Here is a 22849-nt window from a genome sequence, read left to right as displayed (position 1 = left end):
ATGATAATTAACATTTTTCATTTTTTCAGTGAAGTGTGTGCAACTGCAAGTGCTTGTTATCCATGAATGAATGTAGGTGGGGAGATAGAATCAAACGTGACCCAGCCATACATACCCCTTTGGCCAAAAATCTATTTATTTCTCTATTTATAAATGTTTTTGTTGTAAGAGTTTTAAGATGGAATGTTGTATTAAGAGCTAGTAATTGCGTTTTAAGTGATGATCATGACACTAATAATTTGGAATTTTAATTTGATTCACAATATTCATGCATATGTAGTCTATACATATATATACACTTGCTACTTATTTGAAATTATATACTTGTCGTTCCGACAGCCGTACCTAACTCTTACACACTCACTCACCAACCTACTCTCAAAGTTTCAACCCCCACACCATTGCACAAGATCATATTAAATACTTTTTTCTTATATATATATACACGTGTATACGTTATGAGCATATGTAAAATATATTTTAATTCAACGAAAGTTAAATTACGTCCACCCCTTAAATTATGCTAAAATTACAAAAAAAATCCTTTATATTTGGATAATTACAACAAAACCCATCAACTATGAATTTTCTTACATGTCCATCCTTACAGTGTTAAATTCAACATAATCTTCTAATTCACTGGAATGTTCCCTAGTTTGTACTCATTTTGTGCAAAAATGCATTTTCTGATGCACTAAAATCTGATATTTACAAGCTAATAGACACTTCTTATGATCATCTTATTTCAAAATGTGAATCTCGAATGGAAAATGGGTACAAACTGGAGAAGATTCCACATAATCTAGAAAATTCAACTAATTAATTTAACACCGCAACAATGAACATGTAAGAAAAGTTATAGTTGGGGATAAATTGTAGTTATCTAAACATTAAAGGTCTTTTAAATAATTTGATATTATTTCAGGGGGCAACCGTTAATTTACACTTAACGAATCAACACTTCTTTTTATGGAAAATCAATAATTTATCAAGACTATTTTTAGTATATAAACCACGTCACACAGCAAGAAAAAACAAGCTCCAACTGCAAAAACAATTCTTCTAATCTTCCCCAAAATCGATAAATGGAAGACGCAATAATTCTGTATGCTTCGGCGGAGCACCTGAATTCCATGTTGGTTCTGGCCAAGTTCATCAGCAAACACCACCCCAAAATCTCCGTCATTATTCTCAGCTCCGCCGCCGATTCAGCTGCCGCCTCCGTCGCCGCCGTCCCTTCCATCACTTATCGCCGCCTCCCCGCCGCCGCTCTCCCCCCTAATTTAACCGCCAACCCCGTCGAGCTCTTCTTCGAAATCCCTCGCCTCAACAACCCAAACCTAAAGGAAGCCCTAACAGAGATCTCCCAGAAGTCAACAATCAGAGCCTTCGTCATCGATTTCTTCTGCAATTCAGCTTTTGAAGTTTCGACAGAGTTGAGTATACCGACCTACTACTACGTCAGCAGCGGCGCGTTTGGCCTATGCGCCTTTCTGTATGTTCCCACCATTGACGAAACAATTCCTCAGGACATCGGAGAATTGAACGATTTCATCGAAGTTCCGGGATGCCCGCCGCTTTACTCGTTGGATTTCCCCAATGGTTTGTTTTTCCGTCAGAGTAATACTTACGAACACTTTCTGTGCACCGCGAAAAACATGCGGAAATCAGCCGGAATCGTTGTGAACGCGTTTGATGCGCTTGAGTTCAGAGCCAAGGAAGCATTATCGAGTGGGTTGTGCATACCGGACGCTCCAACTCCGCCTGTTTACCTAGTCGGGCCGTTGATCGGTGAAAGCAACACCAAAACCGGCGGCGTAGAGCATGAGTGCTTGAGTTGGCTTGATTCGCAGCCGAGTAAAAGCGTGATTTTCCTCTGTTTTGGGAGAAGGGGTTTGTTTTCGGCTGCACAGTTGAAAGAAACGGCGCTTGGTTTGGAAAATAGCGGCCATAGATTTCTCTGGTCGGTGCGCAGTCCGCCGGGGAAGCGTGGTTCATCGCCGGCGGATGAGCCGGACTTGGATGAGCTTCTGCCGGAGGGTTTTCTGGAGAGAACTAAAGACAGGGGTTTCGTGGTCAAGTCGTGGGCCCCGCAGAAGGAGGTGCTGAGTCACGACTCGGTCGCCGGGTTCGTGACCCACTGCGGGAGGAGCTCGATTTTGGAAGCGTTGTCGTTTGGCGTGCCGATGATCGGGTGGCCGATATACGCGGAGCAGCGGATGAACAGGGTTTTCATGGTGGAGGAAATGAAGGTGGCGCTGCCGTTGGAGGAGGCGGCGGATGGGTTCGTGACGGCGGCTGAGTTGGAGAAGCGAGTTAGAGAGATGTTTGAGTCGAAGATGGGGAGAGCCGTCAGGGTCCGAGTCGCCGAGTTGAAAAAAGCCGCCGAAGCGGCGGTGCGTGAGAATGGATCGTCGGTTGTTGCTTTGGGGAAGTTCGTTGAGTCGGTGAGTCGGTGAGTCGTCGTCGGGATTAACTCGCAAATCTCTGTTGTGTTTGCGGCTTCGTCCAATTATTCGCATTATTTTATTTTTAATCGTTTTTTTATGTTTCTTATTTGCTTTAATTTTTGTAGTATATTATCATTTAGTCGTATTGTTGCAAGAATTGTGAGCGCGTGTTGTATTGTAATCGGATGTTTTCAAGTATTTTAGGAAATAATTTAACAAAATAATTAATGTTCTTTTTTTTTCTTTCTTTTTGCCATGAAATAAAATTATATTGAATAAAATAAATCATGTTTTTTAAGTACAATAAGCAAGATGAGGTCAAGGAAAAAGAACGAAATAATATATTTTTGAGTCACAATAATCATAAAATAAAAATATATCATAATTTATAACATATTTCAAGAGAGAGAAAGTAATAAGAATATCTCATATAATAGGAATTGTAGTGCATTTTTATCAGTGGTAGTATATTAATCATGTGGATATTCATTATTAATAATAATAATAATAATAATAATAATAATAATAATAATAATAATAATAATAATAATAATAACAACGAGTATACCAGATATAGTAGAATTATCTTGTTTAGTAATTTATTTCGGTTCCAATTTGGTGAAAATGTATTAAAAAAATCAATAAATTAAAATTTTAATATATTGCTAACTTAATTGAGAAATCAATTTTAGATAAAAGTGACATTGGAAACAGCAATATTGAAATAAAAAGTGGATCAAAGTGGATAAATTGTTAAAAGCAGTATAATTATTACAGGTCTGATAGATTGTGGGGGCAGAATATTATTGGGGGTCATAATTGTTACACCTCTCCAAATTGGTTATCGCCATCTTATATTATTCCCATCTTTATTTCGTTTCATTTCCACCACATATCCCAACTACCAATCTATGACTTTATTTATTTTTATTTCATTTTTTTATTAAAAAAAATCTGGACATACTATATAAGTGCACTGGGTAGATCTTGACTCTCATATAATAATTTAAAAATTATATGAAAAACGTAAACAACACTAGGCTAACCACATGTCAGAACCTGCATTTAGCGAATGTAGGCAATGGCCTCGTCTGGTTGCCAAGATAAACCATAATTAACTAAATAGTTGGACTTAATTTAATGTTTGTATCCCAATAAATTGTCGGGTCGACCCGCCAAAATTATATAATCATGGCTTATTATCTTGGCTTCTTTTGACTTCTAATGATTTTTTTTTTGGACGTTGCAAGCTCAAATAAAATAATTAAGTTTCATTAGATTATTTAATATTATTTTGACTAATTTTATCTTGTCAACCAAACGGGGTCAAAGTGATTCGGACTGAGGTCGGCTGAAACAAACTCACTTGCTCCTATCGCTAGATCGAAAAGATATATGTGACAAACTAACAATCCACTTTCGTACTACATTTTGTGTCGTGTTTAATTTATTTTCTTAATATGTATAATTTATAATTCATATGTAGTGTTGAAACAAAAATATAGTATCAAATACAAGACACAATCCTTTGGGCAATGTTTGGAAGCATTTTTATTTTGTTTTCATAGATTCCTCAAAACAAAATTGTATTTATCAAATTTTTTTAATAATTTTCTCAAAACAATTTCAAAAGTTTTTCTCTCCTTCAGACATGATGTGACTGCTACAGTAAAATATGTACTTACTAAAAAACATATAAACACCACTTCATCTTTCAATTTTTTTCTTTTAAAATATATTTTTTTAACACCTTTAAACATGATTTGACTGCTATAGTGTATTTTATCTCCTCTCATATATAAACAAACATTACTTTCATTTTCAAATTCTTCCCCCAAAACATATTTTCTCAAAATGAACTCAAAATAAGTTCCAAAACGCTTCCAAACATACCCTTGGTACTCTCAAGTGAATAAAATATTTTCGTTGAATTTGTAATTTTTTTATTTATTGAGTGAGAGAGATGAATCATGAGTCAAATAATTGTATTTTTTTTTTTTTAAGTTATAGGTGTTTGCAAAATAAATGTTAAACCATGAAACACGTTTTATATTATATAGTAGAACAAAAGTTGTCGTTTAGCTAATCAAACCACAACACGCAAAGCCCATCGCTGATGTGCAGTAAGCAGTAGTACATGTTTTTCTTTAGAGAGGCCCACATAATATTAATTCTTATTACAGGCCCAATGTTTAGTAGGCTTTATATTCCGATCATCTCTTCTTTTTAGTGGGCCCAATTCAAGTCGTTTAATTTTATTTTGTTTAGTTCGGCAAAAAAATTTAACAGCTATATTATAAACTTTTTATCTCCTCTCAAAATATTAGCAAATATAATTTAATTTTCCTTCTCAAAAATATATTATTATTGTTGGATATTTCACTATCGAAGTCAAATGTAATCTATTGTAATTTTCTTTAAGTCAATTTTATTTATTTAAATTAAGTAAATTAGTATTAATTAGAGGAAGATTATTTTCAGATTAGTGGTTAATTATTTTAGCACATACTTCATTATCCAGTAACCCGCGAATTGAGTTTGTTTGTGTTCAATATCATTGAACACTATATATTCTGTATTTCTAGAATTTTGTTAAGTATATAGATGATCATCGATTCTAGGAATATTGGTATGAAGAAATAAACTTGTAATTTCTTCATAAAAAAGAGTATGTTGAATTCTTTCTGCATATTTCTTGAATATTGTTTTAATAAAAAAAAAAAAAAAAAAAAAAGAGGTGCATGAATTTGGTACAAGGGGAGAAATAAGGCAAATATAGTTCACGTGGGAGCACTAGCTTATAAGTAGAACCCGTGAACCTCTAGTTACCTTGTATGTATCACTGATTCTGTTTCTCAATGCTAAAAAACAAAAAAAATAATCTGTATACGTTTGGTGTGTGTGTTTGTGTGTGTAGGTTTCAATCTTGGCCCTCTGTCAAATCTCATCTCATGGCACAAACAATTTCTTCCAAATATTATTATTTAATTTCCAGTAATACGACGGCACTACTCATATAATAGTACTCTGAATTCTTTTCTTTTGTCACACACACACACACACATACACACACATTGTTGTCGGGATATATAATATATATAAATATAACCCGTGACATATATATGCACATCTGGAAGTTTTGATGGATGAGCTCTTCTCTTGTCTTGTTCATATACATAATCCTTTCATCCAAAAAATATTTTATTAATATGTATTTATATATATATATATATATATATATATATATATATATATAGTTCTTGATTTTTTTACAAAACAATATCTAGCTAGGGCGACAGACGACTTTATTGATTCAAAGTCTGAATAATTTGCAGATCAAATTCTATATAATGTTTTTTAAGAAATAAAAAATACTAAAAAAAAAAGAAAAAAAAAAAAAAGAAAAGGTGATGAAGTGATCATGTATATCATCAACAATATTATAATATATATAATATATCATCAATAACGTCATATTTATTACTTCCCATTGACACAATAGTAGTACGTACGTTACATGCATGAGTAGTTCTTGACACAAATTAAAACACATGTAAAAAAGTAGGAAAAAATTAAGACAGCACAAATTAAAGAAAGCATCAAGAAATTGAAAACACCAGGCCAGCATGAATTAATGAGTTTCTTTTTTTTTTTTAATTTTAATTTTTTTTTTAAATTTATTTCTTGGAACTGGAAACCCTTCTGTTCAAAACAAGCAACCAGAGAAGGCGATAAATCACGAAGAATCCGATCAATATATAAACATTCGTCCACCTCTGCCTTTCATGGAGCCCCCTCTTAACCAACACGTCACCCCCACTCACCATGCACGTGCTCTTCTTCTCGTCGAACCATATCATACACGTGGACACCAGGCAGGAATATTCGTTTATCAGCATCGCATCCAGTGCGTACTTGTACATCGATAGGTAGTGCATGAACAGCCAAAACTTCGGCAGGCTCTCCTTCGATATGAAGTAGCCGGAGAACAGGAAGAATCCGGCCAGCAGCACCGTCACCAGAGAAGTTCCGGCGATGTAGTTCGGCGCTACTGAGCTCAAGAAAAGTACGAACGAGTTCGCCATCAGAACTATAACCCAGATCACAAGAACAAAGTACGCGAACGCTTGCCACGTAGCGCACAGGCCCACCAGAAAGTAGACCGAGACCGAGTAGACGACGGCGATTGCTAGCAAGTACGGCATGAAAACTAAGGTGTTCGCCATTAGATAGGAAGACAGCCTGTAAACCCCACTCGAAGTTTCTCTCAGTAGAATCGGCCTTTCGTTTATGAAAATCGGTAGGGTTTCGGTTGTGGAAGAAAGAAGGAATGTTAGTGTGAACGCAAATAAACCTAATCTCTTCTCAATTCCCGACTTGTCGAATCCGATGTTTATGTAAATAGTGCCCAGAACAAGGCCAACTCCTAATGCCTGCAAGGTGTTTGTTAAAAGTAATTGCTTCGTTCTGTATATAATTTTCCAGAACCTGATATAAAGAGTGACGATTTCGTGGAAACGAGAGCTTCTGTATCTGATCTCGTCTCTCGCTCTAGAGTTAGAGAGAGAGGATTCAGGATTTTGATTGTTTGGAATTGGAGGAAGATCTTGTAATTCTGTAGGAGTTGCTGCAGGGTTATCTTCTTCTTCTTTTTTGTTGAGCTGGTTAAGTATTTCCATGGCGTATTCGAGGGCGTTGAGCTGCGGTGGGACGGAGAATCCGTTGTGGAGGAGGAAGGCTGTGAGAGAAGATAGTGTGCCGTGGTGGACGACGGCGCCTTTGGCGAGGAGAAGGAATCTGTCAATGGTGGAGAGAATCTTGAAGCTGGGCTGATGGATCGACAGTATTACGGTGCGGTGGCGGGAGTCTGTGATTGATCTGAGGGTTTGCATTACGTTCAGGGCGGAACCGCTGTCGAGCCCCGACGTGGGTTCGTCGAGGAGGAGAACGGCGGGGTCGTGGAGGAGGCTCAGACCTATGGAGACGCGGCGGCGCTCGCCGCCGGAGAGGCCGTGGGCGAGCCTGGTGTCGGCGAGGTGGGCGAGGCGGAGGTCTTCGAGGAGGGAGGAGACGATTGCGGAGATGTCGGCGGTTTTGGGTTTGAGGAGGCGAGCGGTGAATATGAAAGTCTCGGCGACTGTGAGTAGAGGTAGGCAGGCGTCGTGCTGGGGTACGTAGGCAGAGAGCTTGCGGAAGGCGGAGGGGTTGAGTGGGGCGGAGTTGAGGAGGAGGGCGCCGCTGGTGGGGGCGGTTCTGGCGGCGAGGATGTCGAGGAGGGTGGATTTTCCGGCGCCGCTAGGGCCGACGACGGCGAGGATTTGAGATGGATTTGCGGTGAGGGAGATGTCTTTTAAGATGTAGGTTGGTGGTGTGGAGATGCATGGCTTGAAGAGGAAGGTGGCTGCGGTGGTAGTGGTGGATTTTGTGTAGGAGAGTGAAGAGGCGGTGAGTGTGTAGGTTTTGTAGGGCGGCGGAGTGGGAGGAGGTGGTGGTGGCGGTGGTTGTTCCATGGAGGAGCGAAGAAATAATTAGAGTAGTAGTGAAATGGATGAAAAGAGAGATTAATGTGGAATTGGATATGTTGATAGTTGTCATGCTTTTGGTATAATATTTTGAGTGCCAAGTGGTGCGGTTAATTTGTGCATGTCAGATCTCAAATGTTTGGGTAAGTTTCATTTTTTCCGTGTACTTTAGTTCGATATCATTTTATTTTCTTATACTTTTCGTTGCATTGTTTTGTCTATATGTACTTGAGAAATTATCTCAATATGACCCTCGCTGTTAATTGTCAAACATTTGATCCGAAACCGTTTGGTCTAAGCTCTGAAATTACGAACATGTCCCCCTCTCAGTTTAATTAATTATTTAAAAGAAAACAAAAAAATATATATACAACGAGAAAGTATAGTCCACGACGGCAGCCACAATTTGTTATTTATTATTTAATTTTTTTAATAATTATTTAAATGGTGTTTTTTTTTTTGTAATTTTTAAATTTATATCAAACGGTGTTATGGTCAAAAGTTTGAAAAATGAAAACTAATGGCGACATTGAGACAATTTTTCATGTACAATGGGGCAAATTGATATAATCGAGAGTATAAGGGGGTAAAGTGATATCGAACCAAAGTAAAAGGAAGAAAATGTAATTTACCCCAAATGTTTTTATTACGCATTTTGTTCTAGTATTTTCGTTAATAAATAAATAAATAGTAATTTGATGATATATGTGTTTCACAATTGGTCACAATATATCATAGATTAATTTGAATTGGAAAATAGAGAAATTCAATTAAACGAGCATAATTTGGTGGTGGATGGAACTTGTGTTTCACAATTGGTCTACTAGCTAGGTTCATGTGAGAGAGTGAGAAATAATGCATGTGATGGTTTCTTGTTTTGTTATATGACCCACGATTTTAATTATAGAGTGACAGATCAAATGATTGGAGTTCACATGTCATAATTTTATTTCATTTTCTGCATTATTTTTTGTTCTTTTCAATGTAGAGACACACAACATTCAGATTTCTGAGTTGGGTTCACGAGTACGTTTATTATTTTATTGCCTTTCAAATAAAATTTCTTAAACTTTAACCAATTCAGAAATAAATAAATAAGAAATGACTTTAAATCCAATTGTTCTTGTAATTTGGCATTTAAATTCTAGAGTCGCCTATAATTTAAACTTGAATTTTTATATGCTATTTTCCTGCTTCATGATATAATGAAATTTATTAAAGTTTTTCTTCTGTGTAGTAGATCAGTCCATGTATAGGATTATACATAGCTGTACAGTCGGAGATGCTCCGTTGCAGATATTTAATTTCTATAATTCATTAAATTAAATATTTAATAAGATACTTTCGTTTTTATGGGCCAACTTACAAAAATAGGTCCATTGGACAAGTAATTTAGTTAATCTTCAAACATGGGTTTGCAGATAAAGCCCAATTAATAGGCCCATATCTATAAAATATAGTGAGATAGTAATTCAAAACATAGTAATTAATTATGTTAATTTAGTGAGATAAAGACCTATTTAGTACCAACAGAACTTTTAACTAATTCAGAGGAAACTTGGGTTATAGACTTTGGAATATGTCAAACTTGGTCGACTCACCTTCCATTAATTAGGAATATTTTTTATATATCCCCACTTATACATGACTTCCCTGCAAAATATTCCATATTCCTTCGAATAATAATTAATCTAATTAAATATTTAATATGAAGAATGATCCTGCATTTTGCTTTTACCCTAAACTGATGAAATATACTTTATCTCTAAACTTGGTTTTCACCATGCCATAGAAAAAAGCTAAAGCACATAACTAATTAAAGAAATAATAAACAATTACACCAACTTCTTTTTTTTGTTTATCAGAATATAATTACATCAACTTTTCACGTTGTATAAAATTGTATATTGTTCATACATTTCTTCCTCGTCATCTAATTTTCCCATCTCCCAATTCTCAATAAAAAAAAAAAATTGAGGCAAAAAATAAAAAATGCATAGAACCAATCCACGAATTCCTACAAACCGCCGAAAATGCATAGCCATAATTGTTGCAGCAATTATACTACAAACCCTAATCATAGTAGTCTTTGGTCTGATATTCTTGCGCGTCACAACTCCCAAAGTCCGGTTCAGCTCCGTTACCGTTGAAAAACTAACGGTCAATTCAACCACACCCTCCTTCAGCATCAGGCTCAAAGGAGAAGTAACGGTGAAGAACAAGAATTTCGGGCACTTCAAATTCTCCGACAGCGAAATCTCGGTCCTTTACCGGGGGAGCGCCGTCGGCAATGCGGCGGTTCCCGGTGGCCGCGCCGGAGCGCGGTCCACTAAGAAGCTGAACGTGACTGTGGCGGCGGAGTCTAAAAGCGGAACTACTCCTAATTTGCGCGGCGACTTGAATTCTGGTAAGATTGCGTTGACCGGTCAAGCAACTTTGAGCGGGAAAATTCATCTGTTTAAAGTTATTAAGAAGAGGAAGACGGCAACAATGGATTGTAGGATGGATGTTAATACCAAGACACGCGCCGTTGAGAATTTAGAATGCAACTAATTAAAGTTATGACAACTTTATTATAACTAATCTCATTGTTTAATTTTTATTAATTTATTTTTATTTTAATTAAGAGTTTGGGATTGTTTGTGGGAGAGGACTGTGTGTGTTTCTAATTCATTTTATTTGTTTGTGATTTGTACTGATTGATTCTGGATTTGAGATAATTATTTAATGTTTATTTTCTTAATTATATTTCTCTCTGTTAGTTAATTAAAGTAATTATATTGTCACTAAACTGATTATTAATGCAAATTAAGTTGGTTAATTATATTAATTTGTTAATGTGATTATATATCATGTAATATAGGGTGAGGTGCTGATAGAAACAGAGTAACAAAAGTAGGGTTTAGTACGTAGTCAAAGAAATTCAACAATGGTCAGCTGCTAACAGGATATTGTAGTTGCAATATATATATATATATATATATATATATATATATATATATATATATAATATGCAACTACAATTAATACGCAGATTTAATTACCTATCCCTTCTGACCTTGTGGCTGCTAATTTCGAATTACTATGCTAACAAACACAAATCTACTGTATTAATTAACATAAATCAAGTAAATAGTCCATAACATAAACTTTTTGTATTAGTGATTAAATCTAAATGTAAACACAAAAGCCACCACATAATTTCGTCTATCTTGCTGCGCCATATATCTAGAACACAGTGTAAATCCAAACTGCGGATGGTTTCAAATTTCCGCGCTGTGGTTCCACGTGTCAGACGATGAGTGGTCTGTCAGACTATTGGAGAAGTAGACCTTGTCAATTATCAATACCAAGTAGAAGCTTCCGCATGCAAATGACGTCATCAACATACTAATTATAAGTGCGGTTTTGTTGAAAAAAGCAGCCCCCCTCTCTCTCTCTCTATCTAGCACATCATTAATTCAGAATAAGCCGCCTCACACGTTCCTTTAAACAAAATCTAAATATTAAATAGCACAACAATAATTAATATAATAAAATAAAATATCAATTTAATAAAATCTTTGCTATATATATATATGAGTTGCAACTTCCAACTCCAGCATCAATATTCATTATTACAATACTTCTCATAAACAAAACCTTCACCAAATAATTTAATCTCCCACTCTCTCTTCTTTTATTTTCTTAGATGGCTGAGAAGGAGCACCAGCCACTGCCATACGCCAACGGCCACGGCCGGAGCGACGCAGAGGCGGGCGCCGCCGCTCACGACGCCAGGGAGCAGCGAAAGAAGAAACGCACCAAATGCTTTATCTACATCGCACTATTCGTTATCTTCCAGCTCGGCGTCATCGCCATATTCTCCGTAACCGTCATGAAAATCCGAACCCCCAAATTCCGGATCCGCTCCGCCCATCTCACCACCTTCCACGCCGGAACCCCGGGAAGTCCGTCCTTCTCCGGGACGGTGAACGCGGAGTTCTCCGTGAAGAACGCCAACTTCGGACGCTACAAGTACAGGAACACCACCGTCGGTTTCTTCTACAAAGGAACGCCGGTGGGCCAGGTTTTCGTTCGCGACTCACGCGCCGGTTGGAGATCGACGAAGAAATTCAGGGTGGTGGTTGATCTGAACTTGGCCAACGCGCAGGGGAATCCTCAGCTGGCGAGTGACTTGAACGCCGGGGTGGTTCAGATTACAAGCCAGGCTAGAATGGCGGGAAGGGTGGAGCTTATATTCGTGATGAAGAAGAACAAATCAACAGATATGAATTGCAACATGGAAATTGTGATTGCTACTCAGCAAATCAGGAATCTCGTCTGCAAATGATTTCTTCTTCTTTTTCCTTTTGTTTAAATATGGTTGCGGGGCAGTATTAATTATTATTATTATATAGAGTTTATTGCAATTACTACCCCTGTGAAAATCGCAACTGCGTGTTTGCCCCCTGTCATAAAAAAATTAGTAAATACCCCCCTGTATATATTAGTCAAAGACAAAAAACCCCCTTATCGCAAATCGTGTGTCTCACTCGCGGTTTCTGCGATTTTTCTTCCTTTTGTTGTGTGAAATGACAGTACTGCCCCCAACTTCTTTTCTTTTTTTTTTTTTTTTTTTTTTTAAAGTATTAAGTATAAACCAAAAAAAATAAATCGAATAATATTTAATTTTCTCAAACTTTACCTTCACCGTTCTCCACCATCGTCCACGGCGGGAGACATCAAACCACCACCACTCCCCGCAGAATACACCGCCCTCTCATAGCAGATCCCCTTGTGATTCCCTTTTCTTCTTCTTCGTCTCGTCTGTTTTCTTCTTCGTCTCGTCTGTTTTGATTCCCTTTTGCTCTGTTTTGTGTGCTTTTATTTTTTTTTTGTTGTTGTAACAAACGCCCCCAACCCCCCAACCCCCCACACCCATCATCATCTATCCATCTTCCAACCAAACCCCTGACTATTATTTATTATTTTATTATTTCTCTGTCCAGTTGATCTGTATCTGCCTCTCATATCGGCATTTTGAAGACGACCCAGAAAAAAAAAAAAAACTTTTTTTTTTAATTCGCTCATATACGATCAAGATTGAATTTTTATTCTCTCTCTGTCTCTATACTTCTTTCTCTCTCTAGGGTGGTGTAATCTGATTTTCGTCGATTCACCCGCATTTTCCCAGCCACACCACTGTTCGAAGAAATGGTACAGCACTACAACTCCTCGCCGCCGTAGGCGACGCGGAGAGGAGGAAATTCTGGTGAAAGTGGGAGGTGGAATGGGAGGCGGCAACGAGGTGAAGTTGGCGGTGGATGGGTGTCTGCGACGAGAAGAGTGGAGGAGACATGTTGTGGAAGGAAAGGGGTGGGTCCGGCGGAGGTGGCGGCGGGAAGAGGTGATGGCCGGAGGTGGTGGTGGGGGTTTGGTGGTGGTGGCGATTTCAATGGGGAATAAGAAGAATTTGGGGAAGACATGTTCTTCTCTCATTTTGGAGGCGGCGGCATAACCAGGTGATTGCCGCTGGTGCCACGGTGGTGGGAATTTGGTGGTGGTGGTGGTGGTGGTGATTTCAATGGGGAAGAAGAAATTTGGATTTTTGTGGAAGACGATACTTTTTCCAAAATACTGATTTCAGCTCCCACAATTTTACTAATATAATGTATTTTCTGAAAAATTATAATTCAGTCCCTAACTTATTATTTGATTAAGTTTCTACATTTTTTTAGTATTTCAATTTGGTCCCCAAGGTTTTTTGCAGAAACATCCTAAGGCTATTTTTGTCCTTTCACAATCGGTCAACGGAAAAAAGAGAAATGGGTCGAGTAAGCTATCTAAACATAAATATAGGGGGGTATTTGCTAATTTTTTTATGACAGGGGGAAAACGCACAGTTGCGATTTTCACAGGGGTAGTAACTGCAATAAACTCTTATTATATATATTCATTGTGAGATGTAGTTTAGCCCCTTAATTGGTAATTTTCTTTTTGCTTGTTTGTTTTATTATTTGTGGTTTTGTTGAATTCTTTTTTCGCATTGTAATAATATATTCTTGTTATATATATAAACACATACGTACCTTTACTTGCAGTTGATTTCATGCACTGTTAATCAGTTAATGTATCTATTTTGAGCTTAACAGAGTTTGCACTTACCAGCCAAGTATGGAAGATAGAATATAGGAAACTGGATACAGAGAAAATGAGGCACAACGGAACGTAAAAAAAAAAAAAAAGTCTGATGTGGGCCCCATATGAAAACCAAATTAAGTCTGTTTAAGAAGTCAATTAAGGTAGACTTAAAATAGTAGTCAATGAATGGAAATACGAGGTCTATGTTTGGAAATAATTACTTTTTCTTTTCCCACTCCAATTAATATTTTTCTAGTTACAAGTGATAAAATATTTGATGTCAGTATTATACTGTATGCAACATAGTGGTATATATATATATATATATATATATATATATATATATAATAGTATTGAATATCAAAAAACAATATTATTGAATATAAAGATACCTAAGTATATTTATATTTGAATGTAAATAAGGATGTGCATACAATGAAGAACTTAAATATAATTAGAGTAAATTTAAAGGTGCATGATTATAATCCTAATTATTAGTTAAAATCATAAAACATGGTCAACATGAAAACAAATAATAATTTATTATCACATAAAGTACGTATAATAAGTCCCATTTCATGAATTAATTAGCCGATTCCATGATAACAAGTTAAAACTAAATAAACCTAGACTTAATAAAAATTGACAGTGTAACGCTTTGAAAACATTATTTAATTTCCAAGTATAAGAAGCTTCGGCAATTAATATAATCAGCAGACATTATATAAAAATATTGTTGCAAATTAAACGTTGGCGCTCTTCTAGATTGCAGCCCTCTGTACATCACCTGTAGTTAAAAATCAACGCAAGTCAATATTCAAAGTAAGCCGCGTTACTTTTTACCAACAACCAATTATAAATTAGCACAATATGAATGTAAATAAATAAATAAATAAAATAAAACGGTAACCACATTTTTTTATTCTTTGAAGGTACCAAATTTATTTAAACAATATTAAAACATTCCCTTGTATCTATATATATATATATATGGGTGCGCCACTTCAATAAATCCAACATATCATTACATATTCTCATCAATCATCGTTCATCTCAAAAGAAAGAAAAAATTATAGTAGTAAATAATTTCCCAATTTATCTTCTTTGTCTTAGTGAAAATTAAATAGATGGGTGAGAAGGAGCAACAGTTATCGTACCCAATGGCACCAGCCAACGGCCACGGCCGGAGCGATGCGGAGGCGGGCGGCGTCGCCACAGAGCCGCGAAAGAAGAACCGGACCAAATGCTTTTTGTACATCGCTCTGTTCGTGATTTTCCAAATTGGTGTCATTACTATATTCTCTTTAACGGTGATGAAAATCCGAACCCCCAAATTCCGGATCCGCTCCGCCCATCTCACTAACTTCAACGCCGGAACTCCGGCGAGCCCTTCGTTCTCCGGGACGGTGAACGCCGAGTTCTCAGTGAAGAACGCGAACTTCGGCCGGTACAAGTTCAGGAACACCACCGTGGATTTCTTCTACAGGGGAACGCCGGTGGGCCAGGTTTTAGTGCGTGACTCACGCGCCGGATGGAGATCGACGAAGAAGTTCAACGTTGCGGTGAATCTGAGTTTGGCCAACGCGCAGGCGAATCCTCAGCTGGCGAGTGACTTGAACGCGGGGGTAGTTCAGATTACAAGCCAGGCTAGAATGAGGGGGAGAGTGGAGCTTATATTCGTGATGAAGAAGAACAAATCAACTGATATGAATTGCACCATGGATATTGTGACTGCTACTCAGCAAATCAGGAATATTCTCTGCAAATGATTCTTGCCTTGTTCATTAGTGTAGTTAATTGCCGCTTATGTTTTTTTTCTTTTTACTCTGCATTTTATTATTTGAATTATTTTTCGCATTGTAATAAATCTTTTCATATATTCACATATTTACTTGCCGTATCAAAATGTTAGAAAATGCATCTTTTTTGTATGATATGAAATTTAAAACCATAAATTAATGTCTGGACGTAAAAAGATTGTCTCCATTAAAATAGTTTAAGCAATAGTTCATACGATATAGTTTAGTGGACCCATTGTTTGGAGTCCAATATTAATTGGACTAATTGTGGTTCAATAGGCCCATTTAAAATAGCTTTAAATTTAAGCTAGGCCCATTTAAAGATCTACAAATGGTTCGTAAAAGTTAGGCAATAAATTACGGCAACTCCTCACGGTAAAGTCAAATTGCGATAAAATCTTTCATAATTGGGTACGCTAATCACAACCACCCATCAACTATGAATCTTCTTACATGTTCATTCTTGCTATGTCAAACTTTTTGAAAATTTCTAGATTATATGGAATATTCTCCAGTTGTACTCGTTTTATCTTGTTCGTACTCCACATTTTAAAACAAGATGATTTTAACACGTGTCCGACTTATAAAATTGGACTGTGGTGCCTTAGTAAAACTTTGTCGTAATTTGATTTTGCCTTAAAAGGTTGACGTAATTTATCTCTTAAACTTGCCATAAGTCAACTTATATGGACTACAAGTCAATATTCAAAGTAAGCCATCTTACGCGTTACTTTTAACCAAGAACCAACTCTAACACACCACTATACGTGTAAAATAAAAAAAAATTAAAAATTAAAAGAAAATGGTACCGACGATATATATATATATATATATATATATATATATATATATATATATATATATATATATATATATATATATATATATATATATAGTTTTATAGTTCTAAATTGACCTGAAAACAATATTTGACTTTTCCTGTATAGTATATACATAAGTGCCACTTCCAACTCAAGCAGTATTATCCACTCATTTCTCTCCAAAGGAAGAAAATAGAAGCACAAACCAATCTTCTACCGAATAATTATTTATAGTATACATAATTTCTCAAATTTTCTCTTATATCTATTTTATCAGTGAAAATTAAATAGATGGGTGAGAAGGTGCAACAGTTATCATACCCAATGTCACCCGCCAACGGCCACGGCCGGAGCGACGACACGGAGGTGGGCGCCGCCCCTCACGCCGCCGCCGCCGCCGCCGCCGCCAGTGAGCTGCACAAGAGGAAAATCACCCAATGTTTACTATGCATTGCTCTATTCGCCATTTTCCAAATTGCGGTTGTTATCATATTCTCTTTAACGGTGATGAAAATCAGAAACCCTAGATTCCGCATCCGCTCCGCCCATTTAACCAACTTCAACGCCGGAACTCCGGCGAGCCCTGCATTCACCGGGAAGTTGAACGCCGAGTTCTCCGTCAAGAATGCCAATTTCGGCCGTTACAAGTACATGGACACCACCGTCGATTTCTTCTACAGGGGAACGCGGGTGGGGGAGGTTTTTGTGCGTGAGTCACGCGCCGGTTGGAGGACGACGAAGAAGTTCAACGTTGCGGTGGATCTGAGCTTGGCCAACGCGCGGGCGAATCCTCAGCTGGCGAGTGATTTGAACGCGGGGGTTGTGCCGATAAGTAGCGAGGCTAGAATGATTGGGAGCGTGGAACTACTATTCGTGTTGAAGAAGAACAGATCAACTGGTTTGAATTGCACCATGGAAATTGTGACTGCTACTCAACAAATCAGGAATATTCTCTGCAAATGATTCTTTTTATTTTTTTATTTTTTTATTTGAAGGTTTCTGTTTTGCATTCTTTTTCGATTTGTAATAAATATTGTCATATATATTTTATATATATACATATATACCTGCCAATTGAATTTATCTTCTGTCAATATATATGTATGTCAGTTTTAGTGATGTAACTAGACCACTTCCTTAACTATAATATCTATGATTCAATATTTAATAAATAAATAAATATCTTACGATTTACGGATTTAGTGAGTGACCTGTAAATTTCCCCTGCTGAAGTAGGAAAAATATCTGAGGAAGCATCTGATGATATTAACCAAAAAGCATTTTTTTTAATAAATAATCAAAGAAGCTTTGCTCGCAAGATTAACGCGCCAAATTATATACAAACTGCCCATACTGGCCGTTGCTCTCTTTCCGTTTCTTTTTTGTTATTTATAAATTTTCAACGATAAAACATATTTGATAAATTTAGTTAATCGTACAAAGCAGTAGGTTGAGATTAAAGAATTTAGAGAGAGAAACTTTAGAAGTAGGCTAAGAACCTTTCAGACATGCCCGTAACGATAATATAGTAGTTAATCAATCAAATTAAATGTCCTAATTTCTCGCCATCAACTATTTTTGAGGTTATAATCTTAGTTGTAATAATCGTTCAATGTGTAATTGCAAAAGAAAAAAAACTAAAAAATATTATTACAAAATTAACAATAAAACATGTTTGATTAATTAACGATGTTCGTCTACTAGAACGATAATTTCCGGAAAAAAAATATATACATGCATGCTACTTTAACCTTTCGATACACAGTTCCTAGTCCTTGACCCTAATTTTTCCAAATGGAAGCATCTGATGAAATCTGTTGTTCACTATTATATATATATAGTAGATGTTTGTGTTATACTTAATTTTATCGTGCCTAATTAATCACAAACATCTCGAAAGTCAAAAAAAATCAAAGCCATTACGCGTGTATACATTCTTACCATAACAGTGAAACTACTGATCTAAGTCACCTTTAATTAATATATTAAATAAAATAACTTCAACAAAGGTGTTCCAATCTATATCAGTTAGAACTTAATTAGAACCCTATATATACACAATCATTCCCAATGATCTAATCATCAAAATTAAAAGCAAAATCGTTACATTGTTATATTCTTCGAGCAAACAGAAAAAAAAAAATCATATTTTTCGAGTTAGTTATCGCTAATGGCGGAAAATAATCATCAAGCAGGAGAAAAGGCGTACGCTTTACCACAGGTGAACCCGTACGGCCGAGTCGACGAAGAGGTGGCATCGGTTGCACAAAAGGACGAAAAGCGCAAGAAACGAGTGAAATGCTTCACATACGTCGCCGTTTTCATCGTAATCCAGTCCGTTATTTTCATGATCTTCGGCCTCACGATCATGAAAGTACGTACTCCAAAGTTCCACGTCAGATCCGCCACTTTCGGGGCCTTCGAGGTGTCCACGCTGGACACAAACCCTTCCTTCAACATAAACATGATCGCGGATTTGTTGGTCAGAAACCGGAATTTCGGGCAGTACAAGTACCAGAACAGCACCGTGGAGTTCTTCTTCAGCGGGAGGCGCGCATTGTCAGATCCCGCGCGAACGCGAGATCCACTCGGCGGTTTCTGGCCACGGTGGATTTGTCGTCGACGGGAGTTCCGACGGAAGTGCTGGCGAACGAGTTCAGAACTCACGCATTGATTCCGTTGACTAGCCGGTCAACGCTGAGGGGGAAGGTGGAGATTATGAAACTGATGAAGAAAAACAAGTCATCCAATATGAATTGCACTATGGAGATTATGATCTCGTCCCGGCAGCTTGGGAATATCTCTTGCAGATGATTATTTTTATTATTTATTTTTGTACTAAATGTTTGATTTTTAATTTTAATTGTTCTTCCATTTCCTATTATTTATTATTTTCGTGTTATTTTTATTATTTATTTTTGTACTAAATGTTTGATTTTTAATTTTAATTGTTCTTCCATTTCCTCTTTGTATTCGGTACTTTGTTGTAATAAAATTATTCCTTTTAATTTCTTTTAATATATCGTGTGTTACATTTATATTCTTGGCACATTTTGTTTTCCTTTTTCAAGTAAAAAAAATCTATTTTTAATTTGCTCATTTAAAACTCTGAAAATTCATTAATCTTAAATATATATATTTAATTATTAGTTTTAATTTTAAATATTCATTTATGAATTTAATAATATTTCATGCCAAAGAAAGTAGTTCAAAATAATATCAACACTGAGCTTCACCAAATTATATTGGGCTGCACTAGCTAGCAAACTGACTTCTAAAACAAAAAACCAGAAAAAGCAAACCCAATGCTTCATACAATAATTAACGGGCCTTAAAGCCCACTTATAAGCTATTCTTGGCCCGTCCACTAAAAAAGCCCACAGCACTTAACGTGAGTTTGAAGTCATCATTTAGTATAAGTTATCAAGCCTATCAACGAAGAGTTGAGAATTGAGATACATTGAATTAGGTTGGGAATATTCGTAATTTAATTATTAACTAATTAAAATTATACAGAATGTCCGGAAACTGAAGCAAATGAATTAAGTCCTAGACCCATTCCGTAAAAATAGGGTAAGATATTGGAATTTAGGAGACACAATTGTACAAATAGAAGGGACATTGCAAAATCTATGCTTTGTTAATGTCGAGTGGTTTTGTTTCCTTAACTCTTTTTTGTCTTCATGCATCTTAACCCTATTTAATTACTTACAATAAGCACTCTAATAATTGTTCATGTTTCCTATTATCTTTGATCATGCAATTAACTTAATTAACACCTTGTGTTTATCATAAATATATTACATCAAAATAGGGTAGTATATTATTGAAGAGGAAATTACATATCAACAATGGGAACAGTGAGTATCTAACAATTCCTTGGAATATTAAATAATGTCCCAACTGCTTTATTAACAGTTATATTATTTATTTTCTGTTAATAACTAGGTTCACTGAATCAAGCCTTGTTAATATTTTGTTGGTTCAAAAAATCATAATTTTGTAATTTTGGGGATATATATTTCTGAAAATTGAAATTACTTAAAATCGATTTCGTCTTATCTTTTTTGTTTACAATTTTAGATACTCCATCTGTTCCATAATATATGTCTCTTTTGAGAATTTTTTTTTGTTCCATATTATCTGTCACTTTACAATTCCAATGTTGCATTAATTGCTTATTTTTTAATTTTACCCTTATTAATTCTATAGCACTCTTCATGCATTAATTAATAAACAAGGGTATTTTGGTCCATCAATATTTTTTTTTTCCTGAAATCAAGATATATTTATTAAGATTCTTAAGATTTGTGCCAAGGTGAAAAACGACACTTATTTAGGAACGGAGGGAGTATAAGATCATGATTTTAATTTAACCAGAACCATTCTTTAGAAGCAGTTATCTTGAAGATGCTATAATTAACATGTTTACTTGTGTTTCAGGCAATTTTTCCCAAGTACAAGTCGTCCTAGGAAAATTTATAGTAAAAAGGAAAACATATAGGGACAACTTAATTATTTACTTGCAAAAAAAGGCCAATAAAGCTACCAATTAAATATATGTGCTCACTTTAACTAACACAAAATTAGGCAGATGATCAGACTACAATTAGGCAGTAATTAATGGTCCAAACACAACCAGCTAATTCAAATTTTACGATGTTATATAAATTAATTATTTTGTGGTACGGATATTTATATTGACATTGCTCTAATACAATATTGAATAATCACACGAACCAAAAATTTAAACTAGTAAAAAAATGTATCATTTAATATTAATATTAATATTTTCGATATCTATTAATTATTATCACATTTTTCTTCCATTACCAATAAATATACGTCGTTGAAAAAACATGAGGAAGAGGTGCAAAGAACCAACGCTCCTCACTCCAACACTGAATCTCGAGAGAAATGATATTATAAAATTAAGTGAAGGTCATGCATATATAAAATGTGAACCTCATTAATTAATATACTGTTAGAGCAACTCCAATGGTAAAATATCAAAATCGAGCATCAAATATTAATTTGATACTCGTTTTATTATTTTGATACTCATATATTTCAACCGCAAGCATTAAATAAATCATCTAATTTTAAATATAAACATAAATATATTTAACATTGACACGTGTCAATTTTTAATTGATTTGTTGGGTAGTTAATGTTTTGATACATCTTTTTCCAGGATGCATTATCAAAATAACTCTCAATTTAATTCCCTTTGAAGATGAAAATTTATGTTTTGGAGCATCAAAATAGAAGTTATTCCATTTAGTTCCCCATTTAAATCATACACTGGAGTTGCTCTTAGTTGAAAATTAAATATCACTTACATAATTTTAAAATTATTTAGCAACTAATAATCTTCCAAATTTTTATTAAACACGTGTCACTATTATTCGAGATTGATGGTCGACAAACATAAGATCAATCTTATTTGACTTCTTAATTCCACAATTCATTCATCTTAATTCTTACGGAAATTGCTAAGGAATTGTTGCCAGCAGATTTTTTGGACTAGGTCTAATCGATCTCCACCATATTCTACTAGCCAATTTTGACATTCTCAATATTTTCTTTTGTATTTTAATAAACCTAAATAAATAAATAAATAAAAAGCAAAATACCCCAAATTAAACAACAAAACTAATAACGTGGATGAAAAGCATATTAAAATATTGCAATTTTTTACTTCCTTTAATTTACAGTCTTTTGACTTTGTTTCTTTTTCTCTTTTGTTTCCCACGTTGTTTGCTACTTTAGTTTTTTTTTTGCTAAAGCACTTTTTTTTCTTCTTCCTTTTATTATAAAAAAAATTAAAAAAATCACTTTTATTTTTATTTTTAAAGGATTGAAAGATGAACGAATCAGGGCCGTTGATGCTTTGAAGGTCAAACCTTTAAATACCGAGTCGGAGCCTCATCTGACCCGGTAAAAAGGAGAAGCATGCCACATCTGCAACCCAAATGGCTAAGCCCGTGCCCCGATGTCTGACCCGTCTGATTTTAATTTATATATTATGAAATTATCAAAAGCAAAAGCTGAAAGTTCACCCTCACATAACAATTTATTTATTTATTTTATTTTATTTTTTCTATTTCTCTCTCGTCTTTTCTTTTTCGCTC

General features: G+C 35.6%; 6 protein-coding genes and 1 non-coding gene across 7 annotated transcripts; 6 read left to right on the top strand and 1 right to left on the bottom strand.

Annotated features, from left to right (window-relative positions):
• Positions 1–882: 882 nt before the first annotated feature.
• LOC105971846 (baicalein 7-O-glucuronosyltransferase) lies at positions 883–2674 on the top strand. The gene has a single exon (XM_012996756.2). The coding sequence runs from the start codon at positions 1086–1088 to the stop codon at positions 2457–2459; it is 1374 nt and encodes a 457-aa protein (XP_012852210.2). The 5' UTR covers positions 883–1085; the 3' UTR covers positions 2460–2674.
• A 3230-nt stretch (positions 2675–5904) lies between these two features.
• On the bottom strand, positions 5905–8119 carry ABCG8 (ABC-2 type transporter family protein). Its single transcript, XM_012996779.2, has one exon. It carries the CDS (start codon positions 7958–7960, stop codon positions 6128–6130), a length of 1833 nt encoding a protein of 610 aa, XP_012852233.2. The 5' UTR covers positions 7961–8119; the 3' UTR covers positions 5905–6127.
• A 1845-nt stretch (positions 8120–9964) lies between these two features.
• LOC105971626 (late embryogenesis abundant protein At1g64065) lies at positions 9965–10525 on the top strand. The gene has a single exon (XM_012996478.1). The coding sequence runs from the start codon at positions 9965–9967 to the stop codon at positions 10523–10525; it is 561 nt and encodes a 186-aa protein (XP_012851932.1).
• A 1033-nt stretch (positions 10526–11558) lies between these two features.
• Positions 11559–12365, top strand: LOC105971627 (late embryogenesis abundant protein At1g64065). The gene has a single exon (XM_012996480.2). It carries the CDS (start codon positions 11664–11666, stop codon positions 12303–12305), a length of 642 nt encoding a protein of 213 aa, XP_012851934.2. The 5' UTR covers positions 11559–11663; the 3' UTR covers positions 12306–12365.
• A 2745-nt stretch (positions 12366–15110) lies between these two features.
• Positions 15111–16029, top strand: LOC105971628 (late embryogenesis abundant protein At1g64065). Its single transcript, XM_012996481.2, has one exon. It carries the CDS (start codon positions 15223–15225, stop codon positions 15862–15864), a length of 642 nt encoding a protein of 213 aa, XP_012851935.2. The 5' UTR covers positions 15111–15222; the 3' UTR covers positions 15865–16029.
• Positions 16030–17006: 977 nt separating this feature from the next.
• Positions 17007–17678, top strand: LOC105971629 (late embryogenesis abundant protein At1g64065). Its single transcript, XM_012996482.2, has one exon. It carries the CDS (start codon positions 17007–17009, stop codon positions 17676–17678), a length of 672 nt encoding a protein of 223 aa, XP_012851936.2.
• Positions 17679–18783: 1105 nt separating this feature from the next.
• LOC105971734 (hypothetical protein) lies at positions 18784–19610 on the top strand. Its single transcript, XR_016031502.1, has one exon. It is a non-coding gene; the product is annotated as a hypothetical protein (transcript).
• Positions 19611–22849: the final 3239 nt, after the last annotated feature.

Source organism: Erythranthe guttata, chromosome 6 (genome assembly GCF_056151865.1).
Source record: "Erythranthe guttata isolate IM_541 chromosome 6, IM_541, whole genome shotgun sequence".
NCBI classification, from domain to species: domain Eukaryota; kingdom Viridiplantae; phylum Streptophyta; class Magnoliopsida; order Lamiales; family Phrymaceae; genus Erythranthe; species Erythranthe guttata.
Note: the sequence above shows the minus strand (reverse complement) of the source record. Positions and strands in the feature narration are given on the sequence as shown.